At 53.4% G+C, this 13,383-nt stretch overlaps 2 protein-coding genes across 2 annotated transcripts; one reads left to right on the forward strand and one right to left on the reverse strand.

The window, feature by feature from the left end:
* Positions 1–4,317: 4,317 nt before the first annotated feature.
* On the forward strand, positions 4,318–8,130 carry B3GNT3 (UDP-GlcNAc:betaGal beta-1,3-N-acetylglucosaminyltransferase 3). Its single transcript, XM_030880164.2, is given in 6 exon segments — positions 4,318–4,392; positions 4,394–4,885; positions 6,590–6,624; positions 6,626–6,873; positions 6,876–6,942; positions 6,944–8,130. Coding segments are annotated over 6 exon segments (1,152 nt in total). The 3' UTR covers positions 7,179–8,130.
* Positions 8,131–10,470: 2,340 nt separating this feature from the next.
* Positions 10,471–12,267, reverse strand: INSL3 (insulin like 3). Its single transcript, XM_030880165.2, has 2 exons — positions 12,056–12,267; positions 10,471–11,235 (listed from the first exon to the last, which is right to left on the reverse strand). The coding sequence occupies exons 1-2, from the start codon at positions 12,243–12,245 to the stop codon at positions 11,024–11,026; spliced, it is 402 nt and encodes a 133-aa protein (XP_030736025.2). The 5' UTR covers positions 12,246–12,267; the 3' UTR covers positions 10,471–11,023.
* Positions 12,268–13,383: the final 1,116 nt, after the last annotated feature.

A 13,383-nucleotide genomic window follows, 5' to 3' on the forward strand; every position in this document is an offset into this window, starting at 1 on the left:
CTTATTTTTGGTGACTTGGGCTTTCTACCGCAGCTCTTGAGTTTTTTCCTGTCCTCGGAGCTCAGGGATCTGCCAGGTTCACCTGGGAACGCTCCTTTCTTGTGGTCCACTCTGGACTCGGGCCCCTCTTCAGCTCAGGAAAATGGCCTTCTAGGATTCTGTTCATTCTTGTATCATTTTTCAGTTCACAGTCTCCTCTCAAGATGATGATTTGCCTTTTTGGGTCTCCAAAAACCCTCCAGATGGTGAACCACCTGCTGAGGCTGGCAGCTAACCCAGGGACGCCATGGAAACAAGATAGGCTCTGTGCCACCCGCAGACAGGGTCCCCAGCTGCTCGGACTCCACCAGCTCATTCCCACCTCAGGGTTTTTGCACCTGCTGTTCCCTCCCTGGGGATCTTTCCCTCACAAGCTCAGCCATGATGGCTCCTCTGTGCCATTCACATCCCAGCTTAAGTGTCATCCAGACCTCAAAATCCATACCCGCCACCCAACCTCATTTCCTCCCGTGGCATTCATCCCCTTGTATCTCTTCACCGAGGTTTTTATTTAGTGTTTGTTCCCCCTCAAGCATGTGGGTCCCAGAGTGGCAGAGACATTGAGGTATCCCGTGCCTGTTCACCACTGTGTCCCCGCTCCCGGGAGGTGCCTGGCACACAGGAGAAGCACAGTAAATATTGGCTCGAATGAATGAATGTATAAATTCATTCTGCGAGTCAATATATATATATTTTGGCCACGCCATGCAACTTCCGGGATCTTAGTTCCCCGACCAGAGATCGAACCCGTGCCCCCTGCAATGGAAGCACGGAGTCCTAACCACCAGACCTCCAGGGAAGTCCCAAGAGTCAATATTTTTTCAGATGCTGTGGCATCCCAGCATTCGTTTGTTCATTCATTCATTCAACACACATATACTGAGCGCCTACTCCGCACCAAGCACAGTTCTAGGGGCTGGGGATAAAATGATGAATAAGACTTATTGCATGGAGCCTGTATTTCTGGTGAGGAAGGTAGATGAGAAGCAGTACATTTTTTAAGGTTTTTTAAATTTATTTATTTATTTATTTTTGGCTGCGTTGAGTCTTCGTTGCTGCGCGCGGGCTTTCTCTAGTTGCGGCGAGCGGGGGCTACTCTTTGCTGCGGTGTGCCGACTTCTCACTGCGGTGGCTTCTCTTATTGTGGAGCACGGGCTCTAGGCGCGCGGGCTTCAGTAGTTGTGGCACACAGGCTCAGTACTTGTGGCTCGTGGGCTCTAGAGCGCAGGCTCAGTGGTTGTGGCACACGGGCTTAGTTGTTCCGCGGCATGTGGGATCTCCCCAGACCAAGGCTCGAACCCGTGTCCCCTGCACGGGCAGGTGGGTTCCTAACCACTGCGCCACCAGGGAAGCCCCAGTTTTTAAGTTTTTATTTTAGGAGGTGAAAAGTGCTGTGGAAGAAAGAAAAAGTAGGCTAGGGTGGGGGATCAGGGCTGCCAGTGCGATGGTGTGTCCTGAGGAGGTGTTCCTGAGAAGGGGACATTTGAGCAAAGACAAGAAGGGGGGGAGGAGGGAGTTGTGTAGAAATCTGGAGAATCAGGCAGAGGAAACAACCTGTGCAAAGGTCCTGAGGCAGGACCGTGCTCAGCATGTTTGAGGTTAAAATCCCAACCACACTTTTACATAGGGTTAATTCCCATTTTACTTTGAAGCTCAGAGAGGTCAAGCTTCTTTCCCAAGGTCACACAGCAGAACCTGTGGAGTGGGATCTGAGCCCCATTTTGGGGAGACATCTGGCTGGAGAGACCTTGGCCAGGCAGTGTGCAAAGACAGTGATGGGCACGTTGGGGAAATGGCCTCATGGATCAGGGAAGGAGCCTCTGTCCCCAGCACCAGCACCCATTTGTGACTCTAGATAAAATGGGAAACTACTCTCTTCTTGCTCCCAGGCAATTGCTGGGTGGGGTTGCTTGGAGCTCGAGGGGCCTAATAGAATCCACTGACTACCCCACAGTGTTTCAGGTGCCAGAGGGGAGAGCGAGGAGACCCCAGATGAGCACAGACATCCTGAGGCAATCTTAGGTAAGTGCTGGGGTTCACATATTCATTCAACAAATACTTGTTGAATACCCACTAGGTACCAGGTGCCGAGAACTCCCTTCACACCTGCACAACCTAGTGAGTTGCTCAGATGCCCCCTTTATAACTGAGGAAACTGAGACCTTAGGTATGGAGGGCACACAGCCAGGGAGTGATGGAGTTGGGATTTAAACCCAGGAGTTGGACTCCAGAGGGCGCCTCTCTGAGGTGAGACAATAAGTGTTTACTGAATTGGTAAGTTCTGCCTTGGGTCTAATCTGGCATTTTCATGCTGCGCTGGAAGATAGATCTTCAAATTCAGGGCTGGAACACAGCACAGATACCACCTTTCCAGACAAAATGACATTGAGGGAGTCCAGGGAAGCCTGGGAAAGGGATCTGGACAGGAGACCAAAGGCTCTGCCTACATATGGGAAAGGAAATCTTCAGGCGGGGTGGGGGGTGGGGTTGATGGATAAATTAGAGTGTGCCAGGCTGCTCTCACCTTCTGAGATGGCCCACACTCTGTCGAGTGTGTTTCTCTCTAAATAAATCCACTTCTTACCTATCACTTTGTCTCTCACTGAATTCTTTGTGACGAGACATCAAGAACCTGAGCTTTGTTAAATCCTGAGACCAGAACTAAAACCCCCAACAAATGGAAAATGTTAGCATTCTTCACTCCAGAAAAGACCACCTGAGACCAGATTAAAGGAGGATTAATCCTTATCAGCAACCCTGCCCTTGAACCATTGCCAAACCCTCCTGGGTTGGGACACACAGTTTTGAGGGGCACGAGCCTGCTGCTTCCCCCTTTTCCCTGGCAAAGCAATAAAGCTCTTCTTTTCTACTTCACACCCCCCCCCCACCCAAAACAAGTGTGCCAGAGAGAAACTTAATGAATTTACTTTTATTCATAAATTCATTCATTCAGACACTCTCTGCTTCCCCCATGTGTTTGCCTCATGCTGGGCAATGCCAGGACCCTCAAGAAGCCCCCGGTCTTGGGACGAAAAAGTTAGAGATCATGATGAAACCGTACACCTCAGATTGGGACTTGAAACCACGTGCTGGGACTCGAACCCAGTCTAAACCCAGACTGACACTTGGACTCGAACCCGGCCAAAACCCACAGTCTTCCTACTGAGATCACACACCATATCAGGTGAGAAAGGCACCAGGGTATGGGGTTATCAGTTTTTATAGGGGTGGGTAATTTTATAGGCTAATGAGTGGGAGTATTATTCAGCTATTAGAGGAAAGGGCGGGGATTTCCAAGAATTGGGCCACCGCCCACTTTTTGATCCTTATGGTAGGTCTTGGAACTGTCACGGTGCCTATAGTGTCATTTAGCTTGCTGATGTGTTAACAGTGAGTGTATACTGAGGCTCAAGGTCTAGTGGAAGTTGACTTGTCTGCCATCCTGGAGCCATCTGGTTCTAGTCAGTTTATGTCATGTCTGCGGGCTATGTCATTCTTTCAAAGGTTGTGCCCTGCCCCCTTCCCTGCTGTTTCAATGACTTAGCCAGAGAGGGAGACAGGGCTAAATAGGAGACCAGGACTCTTCCTGAGAGGTCCAAGAGGACTACCCAGAGAATGGATCATTTGAGATGGATTTTAAAGGAGGAAGAGGAGTTTGCCAAGGAAGATAGCTTTGTTTGAGACATGCTGGGCCTGAGGGTTCTGTGAAGAGCCAGGGCCCACGCTCAGCTCACAGGACCATTAAAAATAGTCAAGACGAATGAGTGACGGTTATATCAGAATCCCAGAAGCTCAGAGCTTCCTGGAGGAGCAAGTGAAAAGGGAAGCAGGAAGGATCCCAGCAGCTCTCAACTGCTAAAAAGGGAGTTCTCTGCCTCTCTCGGGGAGGCTCCTGGGCCATCTCTGAGAGAGGGACATAAAGAGGACCAGCTTGGATGGGGGGGTGGGATTCTGGGCACACTGAATCTGGGAGGCTCACCTTGGCATCTCCATGCCTGTTTTCTCTGTAACTATTGATCCCCGGTGGGACCTGGGCAACAGTCAGAGCCAACATGGGGTACTGGAGGAGGTGGGAGCCGGGGGAATCTCTGGGGGTGAATTTCAGTATTTTTCCAACTTGAGCAACCGTAGGGCTGCAACCAGGTGTTGAGGTCCACAGGTAGCTCTGGAAAAGTGCTTGGCCCATCTGGCATCTTCAGGCATCTTCAGTGAGTGTTATTGTCTGCAGGAGCTGCCCAGGGGTCTCTTCGGACCAATCCCAAACTCAGGCGGACCAGAATGAGGTGTTCTCGGCACCTGCGGACAGAGTTGGGCCTGGCTGTGGCTCTGGGCACCTTCACCCTCCTCCTTCTCTTCAATCTGCAGGTCACCACCCACCTGCCCAGGCCTGAAGGAGCCACCGGGCACCCCCGTGGCTCTGGTCTGGCCCTCGCCACCCTCCCGCCCACTGCCCACCCCCTGCCTGGCCAACTCCTCCATGGCCGCCCTGCCGGACTTCGCCAGGCAGCCGCAGCATATCCGCAACTTCCTGCTGTACAAACACTGCCGCGATGTCGTGCTGCTCCAGGACGTGCCGCCTGACAAGTGCGTGCAGCCAGTCTTTCTGCTGCTGGTGATCAAGTCCTCGCCCAGCAATTACGAGCACCGGGAGCTGGTGTGGCTCAGGTGGGGCCGTGAGCACCAGGTGCACGGCGTCCAGCTGCGCCGCCTCTTCCTCGTGGGCACGGACCCCAACCCGCCGGAGACGCGCAAGGTCAACCGGCTGTAGGCCATGGAGGCGCGGATGCACGGTGACATCCTGCAGTGGGATTTCTACGACTCATTCTTCAACCTCACGCTCAAACAGGTGGGCTGGGGGAGGGAGGGTGTCACGTGATTGGGGCCACCTCTCCTTCCTGTCCAAAGTTGCTACCACCTCCTCTGAGGAGCTCTGGGGACCAGAAACTCCCATCAACCTCGCCCCAACCTCGCCCCTGTCCTCATGGTGATCCGAAGTCTTCTTTGTCCAAGGGAGGCAGGGAGGAAGGACTTACAAGCCTGGCTTTCCAAGCCTTGATGACCTGGGCTCAAATCCAGACTCTGCTGCTTATCTGCTGTTTGCCATGGATGATCATTCACCTCTCTGGGCGTCAGTTTGCTCATCAGGGAAACGGGATATTAAGTGAACTCACCCACCTCTGAGGGCTGCTGTGAGGATTACATGAGATGATATTCATAAGGCACCTGGACCAGTGCCAGGTGCTCAGATAACACTGGCAATGGTGCATGGGGAGAGCTGGACAGAACACATCTTATTTCTTTGTTCTGGTTCTGTCTCCCCATGAGGCCCAGGTCTGTGTGGAAGATACTCAACAAAGACCTTTCTGATGGAAAAGAAACCATGAGAGGTAGACAGAAACCTGCCCATGCTCAGAGGAGGAATTGAAGGCTCCAAGGACCTACCCAGGATGTGGAGAGTGGGGATGGAGTAAGCTGAGTAGAGACACAAGTTGAAAGGGGCCCAGTGCAGGTTCCTGCTCATAGTAAGTACAGACAGGTCTGGGTTCAAGACTTTGAACAACAGACCTTCTCTGTTGTATGACCTTGCTCAAGGCACTTTCTCTGGAGAGCCTCTATTTCCTCATCTGTAAATGGGACTGAAGACCACACCTGCCTCTTAAAACTGTATGAAGGATTCAAGGTAGAGCAGGCACTGAGTACAGTGCCTAGCATGCAGCCAAAGTTATGGAGGTAACTGAAGCCGAGGTGGGTAGAGGGCCCAGAACCTCTTAACATGCCACGTTCTTTGGGTTTTTTTGGTTTTGTTTTGGTTTTTTTTGCCATACGCCTCTCACTGTTGTGGCCTCTCCCGTTGCAGAGCACAGGCTCCGGACGCGCAGGCTCAGCAGCCATGGCTCACGGGCCCAGCCGCTCAGTGGCATGTGGGATCTTCCCAGACCGGGGCACGAACCTGTGTCCCCTGAATCGGCAGGCGGACTCTCAACCACGGTGCCACCAGGGAAGCCCACATGCCACATTCTTAATGCAGAGCACAAAAGCATGTGATAAACATCAACCTGACAAACATGAATCCAGTGCCTACAAAGTATTGACCCCATAATGGGTGCCGAAGAGATGGCACATAGGAGAGACACAGCTCCCACCCAGGGGGACCCCAGAGTCTGGTGGGGGAGGTAGATGTTATATAACAATCATACAAGTAATTATTTAATGGTAGTGCTTGGCAAGGCAGAGTCAGAAGGAATAGCAATAAATGTAAATGTGACAATTTTCAAGCACTTCTTGGTGCTTTATGGAGCATCATCTCTGTAGATCCCCAACACTCCTGGAGGCAGTTCCCATGATGTGTCCTATCTGGAAAGTTGGAAACTGAGGCACAGAGAGGGGTAGTTGGTTGCAAAGGACCACAGAGTGAGTCCTTTAACCCAGAATAGCCTGACTGGAAAATACATCCTTGCCTGGCCTCACTGGGCTGGGGTGGCCGACAGGGACCCAAAGCTGATGGCCCCAGGCATCAAGCCCGTGTGCCCTGTCGACCCCCCCCTTGCAGGTGCTCTTCCTACAGTGGCAGAAGACAAGGTGCACATGCCAGTTTTATGCTCAACTGAGATGATGACGTCTTTGCCCACCCAGACAACGTGGTCACCTACCTTCAGGGCAACAACCCTGACCACCACCTCTCTGTGGGGCAGTTGACTCACAGTGTGTGCCCCGTCCGCCTTCCCTGGAGCAAGTACTATGTGCCGAAGGTGGTGACAGAGGAAGAACACTACCCGCCCTACTGCAGGGGTGGTGGCTTCCTACTGTCCCGCTTCACAGCCACCACCCTGTGCCACACACCCCCGCCCTGGACTTCTTCCCCATTGATGATGTCTTCCTGGGCATGTGCCAAAAGCAGGAGGGCCTCACACAGTGGTATCCTCACGGCCGGTATTCAGGCCCCCTCCAGCCACCTGTCCTCCTTCGACCCCTGCTTCTACCGAGAGCTGCCGCTGGTGCACCGCTTCCTGCCCTACGAGATGCTGCTCATGTGGGACGTGCTGAACCAGCCCAACCTCACCTGTGACAAGTGGACACAGATCTACACAGAGGTGGAGTCAGGGCCCCCAGCCTCGAGGCTACTGTCTCCATCCCCATAGAAAGGTCAGCAGCTTCCTCCCCGGAAGCTGAGACCTTTGTCCTCCTAAGTGGGAAGGACCTAGGAGAGTACCAGGGAGGTTGGATGAGTCTGGCTGGTGAATTCCTACACATCCTTCAAAACTCACCTAGTACTGCCTAGACCGTGTTCCATCATCCTCCCTAGACTCTCAGCTGGAAGGACCATCTCTTTCCATATCAGCTAATGGCAGAAGCACTTCTGCTAGGGCCCCAGCTGCTGCTGCTGCATCCATCCCTTTTCCATGTCCCACTTCCTAGCCCTGACCTTGATCATGGGCTGAAGCCTAAGCAGTGACCAGCCTCTCCTTGGTTGTGAACCTGCGACGGTGGGTGAATTCCTGCAATGGTTCAAGGCCAATTGAGGACACCTGGGTCCACATGCAGCCGAAGCAAGAAGGATTTTTCAGCTGGGAAGAGGGTTTCTTTTCTCCACCCCTCCCTGGATCTTGGACCCCTCAGATGGTGGGAGGGGCCAGAGAGCCTGGGAATGGGACCGCCCCCTCCCTGCTCGTGGCTTCAAGCGCTCTAATGGTGGAAACATTGGGCAGAGGAGGGAGGGAGCTATCTGTCTCAGGCTATGGGAGCTCAGAGTTTCTGGAGTCCCTGACAGGACCCAGCCCCACACTGGTGCTCCCCAACAATACAGGAGAGAGTATTGGGGCAAGAGGGGTCTTCCCTGGGCCCAAGGCCAGCACACACACCTTAGTGCCCAGAGAAGGGCGATATTCAGGTCCTTGGGAAACCCTAAGTTCTCGGGACCCAGGACTGGCCCCCGCCCCTGTGTGTCTCTCAGACTGGGGAGATCCAAGTGAACTGGTGACCCCCCCCAGCCCTGCCACCCTCGGACAGGTGTCTGAGACAGGCTTCACAGGGATTGGGGCAGTGGCAAAGGGGGCTTCACACAGCAGAGTGAGGACTGGAGACCAGGTCCTCAGGGAATAAAATGTTTTGCAAAGACTTAGAGGTCTTTTTTTTTGTTTTTTTAAGTGATTTACAAGTTTTAACTCAGATCAGTCTGCATTCATCCTTAAAATCTCACTTCCAGAAGAAAATATACACCAGTAAAACAGGGCAAGGATGAAGTAGAGGCTATGGAAGCTTCTCTCAGGCAGATCTCACATCATCCTCCCCTGCCCCCCCCCCACACCCTCCATGGCTCCCTATTGCCCTCAGTTTACATTCCCCCCTGCAGACTGATTCTCACTGCCAGCTTGATGGCAGGCTCCGGAGAGAGAGGCACAGCGGTGATACTGCTCCTAGCTGCATGGGATGCTGGACCCACCTGCTTCTGGCAAGGCTCCTTCTGAATCCCGCCCCGCCACCACACAGCCTCCCCTCTCTTCCCCGGGCTCACCTCCTCTCACTGGGACTACAGATCTACTGTCCTCTGTCCCACCCTTGTGTCCCCTCTTTAAGTATTTATTGTGCACCTACTGTGTGCTACACACCTTGCCCTGTACTCCTCCTCCCAGCCCCATGGGAAAGGTCAGTGGGCACTGACCCACCTGATAGTGAGGACACAAACCTGTGAACAGTGAAACAGGAAGTTACCAGAAGTGGTAAGAACTTTGAGGAGAATTAAAATGAGGTAATTGGACACACGGTGTTGGGGACGGGCGCTAGCCAGGAAGGAAGTCGGGGTTGGGACTGCAGAGATGGGGCCTGAAGGAGGAGGTTATGGCCTTGGGAAGAATTGGGAGGAGGATGTTCCAGGCAGAGGATACAGCGTATGCAAAGGCCCTGAGGTGAGCCGATCTGAGAGCATTTAAATTGCAGCCAGGAAGCTGTGACTGGAGGTGGGTAAGGAGGAGATGGAGGGAGAGGGGACAGGAGATCACAGGGACTAGTCACATGGGGACTTGTGGGTTTGGGTGAGGAGAGAGGGTGTTGTTTTGAGGGTTACGGCATCTTTGGAGCAAGGAAATGACATGATTAATTTTATTTATTTATTTATTTATGGCTGCGTTGGGTCTTCTTTGCTGCACACGGGCTTTCTTTAGTTGCGGTGAGCAGGGGCTACTCTTGGTTGTGGTGCACGGACTTCTCATAGTGGTGGCTTCTCTTGCTGCAGAGCATGGGCTCTAGGCGCACGGGCTTCAGTAGTTGTGGCACGCGAGCTCAGTAGGTGTGGTGCACCGGCTTTGTTGCTCCACAGCATGTGGGATCTTCCCGGACCAGGGCTCAAACCCATGTCCCCTGCATTGGCAGGCGGATTCTTAACCACTGAGCCACCAGGGGAGCCCCGACATGATTGATTTTTAAGTTTTAAGAAACCCTGCAGCTGCCATGGAGACTGTTGAAAGGGAAGGTGGAGGCTGAGGCAGCCTCCAAGCCAGAGGAGGCAGGCCTGGATGAAGCAGGGGCTGCAGGGGTTTCTACCAGGTAGATGTGATCTCATCCTGCCCCTGCTCTAACACCTTCTATGTCTCCCCATTGCCCTCAGGAAAGAGTGCTACTCCCCTGCTGCACCGGGTTGAATAGCATCTCACAAAAGTTCCCATCCACCTGGCACTTCAGAATATGGCCTTATTTGGAAATAGAGTCTTTGCAGATGTAATTAAGGTAAGGATGAAGCTAGGATCATCCTGGATTAGGGTGGGCTCTGAATCCAATGAGAGTGCTTTTAGAAGAGACAGAAATGAACACACAGAAAGACATGGAAAAGGAGACGATGTGAAAATGGGGGCAGAGCTTGGAGTGACGCACCTACAAGCCAAGAATTGCCAGTAGCCCCTCGAGTTGAGAGAGGCAGGGGGACAGAATCTTCCTCAGAGCCCTTCAAAAAGAATCAACCCTGCCAACACCTTGATTTCTGACTTCTGACCTCTAAAACTGGGAGGGAATAAGTTTCTACTGTTTTAAGTCACCCAGTCTGTGGCTGTTCCAGCAGCCTTAGGAAACTAACACACATGTGAACAGATCACATAGTCAAATGCCCGAGCATTTTTTTCAAGAGGGTCAAATACAGTTCCTATCTCAGGATGAAAGGAGGATGCAAGTGAAAAGAATGGTGAGAGTTGGATCACTAAATAGCCACTGTGAGGGGAATTCCCCGGCAGTCCAGTGGTTAGGACTCCACGCTTCCATTGCAGGTGGCACGGGTTCAATCCCCGGTCGGGGAACTACGGTTCCACAAGCCCCACAGCACCACCAAAAAAAAAAAAAAAAAAAAATCCACTGTGACTCATTCAGCCATTCACGTGTTGTGTTGGACGTTCAGTGAGGTTAAGGCCCCCCATGAGCCATGACAGAGACCTGGATTCGAATCCTGAACTTGACCATTCCCTCCCTGTCTGACCTTGGCAAACAGCCAGCTCCCTTGGCCTCAGTTTCCTCGCTTTTTATTGTGATGATTCTCCAATTGTTATTAAGTTTCTGGAAGTGTTGGTGGGTCCATGGCTGCCAGAGGACAATTCCACACAAAGGCTGACCCAGGCTTGTGCCTTTTTCTTGAGAAAATGCAAAAAGTTTCTTCAGATTCTGTAGGCATCTTATTTATTTACTATTGATAAGACAGCAAGAGGGGTGTCAAATGCAGGGAGCGGGGTAACTGGGGCTCCTCTGAGGTGAGAACATTTGAGAACAGGTGTCTGGCATCTCCACGAAACCAAGGATCCTCCAAGCCAAGTTTGGGATCTGGTGTTTTCCTCAGTTGGCCCCCCAGAGGACAGGTGGCCTCGGTGCGGTGGTGAGCGCCTTGTCCTAGGAGGTAATCAACAAAGTCCCCCCCAGACATGGGGCTTCATGGTGCTGTGTGGCATTAGGAGTTCACCAGACTGGACCCCTGTGGGTCTCGGGCTTCCCCAAGGCCACACCCCAGGAGGGTTCAGTGGGGACAGAGGGTCAGCAGGTCTTGCCGGGTGCAGCCACTGAGGCAGCAGTGACGGACAGGGTTGGTGGCAGCTGCCCGGTGGCGGCGGTGGTGGTGATGGCGAGAGGCCTGGGGCAGGGGCTGTGGGGCGAGTACCAGCACGGGGTCCTCACTAGCCATCAGCCCATGGAGGAGATGTTGTCCTTCCAGCCACTGTAGCAGCTCACCTGGGGACAGGGAGGAATTCAGCATAGAGGGGGGACCCCAGAGGACCCCACTCACACTGCACACACAGCCTCCACTCATCATGCACAGAAACAGAAAGTGAACATTTATCGAGTGCCCAGTGTATACCAGGCACAGATTGAATCCCCCATCCGGATGTGTGCAGTCTCGACCCACACCACGCCTAAGTCCCCAGCTATGCGCACTCCCACGTGTCACCTATGGTAAGAAGGCACAGACACTTCACAGAGCAGATGACAGAAGGGGTGACATACGACGTATACATGTACACACAGATGCAGGCGCACAGCCTCCTAGCCCCTCCCACTTCCCTGCGCACCTCTGCACACCCATCTGTACCCGTGTCACACACACAGGACACACACGCATGTGACAGACGTTGTACACAAAGCTGTTTGATACTCCCTGCACCAGGGCCGGGACTAGGGCGAAGAGAGCCAGGCTGGGGCCTGGAGCCCACGATTTTAAGGGGGCGCCCAAAACCCTCAACAACCAAGATCAAACATACTGTCACGGAATATTTTAAAATTAAAAGGCATGCAGAAATTCCTGAAGATCAAAATATTGAAACTGTAAATAAAGACAGGATCTGATCTGGCTACGCACTTGTTCAGACTCGCTCATGTCGCTCGCCGCGCACTGATTCCCGCTCCTGGCGGGGGCGCATCCCCCGTGGACTTGCACACACCCGCGCAGCCGGCAGGTGGACCCCAGAACATGCATGCAAACCCGTCTGCATGCACCTGCCCCACGCCCGGCCCCAGAGACCTCACAGCACAGTCCTCGCCCGCCCCTGCTCACGGTCGCCGCCGGCTACAGGTCGCCCATCCTCGGAGGACCAGCGCGGGCCCCCGCACAGCCGCACCAGCGCGCGCACGATGTGGTGGCCGCACAGCTTCTCGGGTGATTCCTGGGCGAGGGCAGGGCCTAGGGCGAGCGCCAAGGCCGGGCCCAGCAGCACCAGCGCCCAGGTGAGCCGACGGGGGTCCATGGCTGCGGGAGGCACCGGGCCCCAGCGGGGATCCCCCTTATAGGCGCTGGCCCGCCCCAGCTGGGAGCCTTGGAGGGGGAAAGAGCATTCCTGCAGGATGGTCCAGGGAGAAGGTCAAGGGCAGGGTCAGGGCAAGCATACTGGAGCCCCTGATAGTTGGGTTTCCTTTTTTTTATGATATGAGTGCCTGACAACGTTTGATTGCGGAGGCATTGGTTTCATAGATGGCTCCCCAATAAATGTGACTAGGTAAAGGGCCAGGCCACCTCCTCCCGCTGAGGCACCTTTGTTTTACACATCTCAGCTGATTGCAGTCACTGACCACTTGGGCCACTTGGTTGCTTGTTTTGTTTTCTCTTCTTATGCTTTAAATTCCAACCTATGTTAAATTCGCCAATAAAGAGTGAGCCCACGAACTCTTAGGCTCCCACCCTTGACCCCAGGGAAAGCAGGACCCCAGATCCACACTGCTCTCTCTACCCAGGACCTTGTTCTGTGGCCCCGGGAGTGCTGTGTAATTTCCAGGTGTGCTGTGTAATTTATAAGTAATAAACCTTTATTTTCTCAAAGTTTCCTGATGGTTGTTGCTGAATGGCATCTTTCAGTCATAATAAGAACTCAAGGGCCGGTCCAGCCACAACATTGATTTTTTTTTAATTAATTAATTTTTAAATTTAATTTTATTTTTTGGCTGCATTGGGTCTCCATTGCTGCGCGCGGGCTTTCTCTAGTTGCGGTGAGCGGCAGCTTTCTCTTCATTGCGGTGCGCGAGCTTCTCACTGCAGTGGCTTCTCTTGTTGCAGAACACGGGCTCTAGGCGCGCGGGCTTCAGTAGTTGTGGCGCATGGACTCAGTAGTTGTGGCTCGCGAGCTGTAGAGGGCAGGCTCAGTAGCTGTGGCGCACGGGCTCAGTAGTTGTGGCGTGCGGGCTCTAGAGCGCAGGCTCAGTAGTTGTGGTGCACGGGCTTAGTTGCTCCGCGGCATGTGGGATCTTCCCGGACCAGGGCTCGAACCCGTGTCCCCTGCACTGGCCGGTGGATTCTTAACCACTGTGCCACCAGGGAAGCCCAACATTGATTATTGATAGGCCGAGATCCATACAAAACAGCCATGGTCTCTCTCCCTGGGCCAGGGCCTT

The sequence above is a fragment of the Globicephala melas genome, chromosome 3 (genome assembly GCF_963455315.2).
Source record: "Globicephala melas chromosome 3, mGloMel1.2, whole genome shotgun sequence".
NCBI lineage: Eukaryota > Metazoa > Chordata > Mammalia > Artiodactyla > Delphinidae > Globicephala > Globicephala melas.

What these genes read in the sequence shown, in the direction of transcription:
- INSL3 (XM_030880165.2), bottom strand. Translation starts at nt 12,245, where the DNA reads ATGGACCCCCGTCGGCTCACCTGGGCGCTGGTGCTGCTGGGCCCGGCC. An exon ending in ACCTGTAGCCGGCGGCGACC is followed by an intron (nt 11,236 to 12,055) that starts GTGAGCAGGGGC and finishes CCCTGTCCCCAG; the next exon opens with GTGAGCTGCTACAGTGGCTG.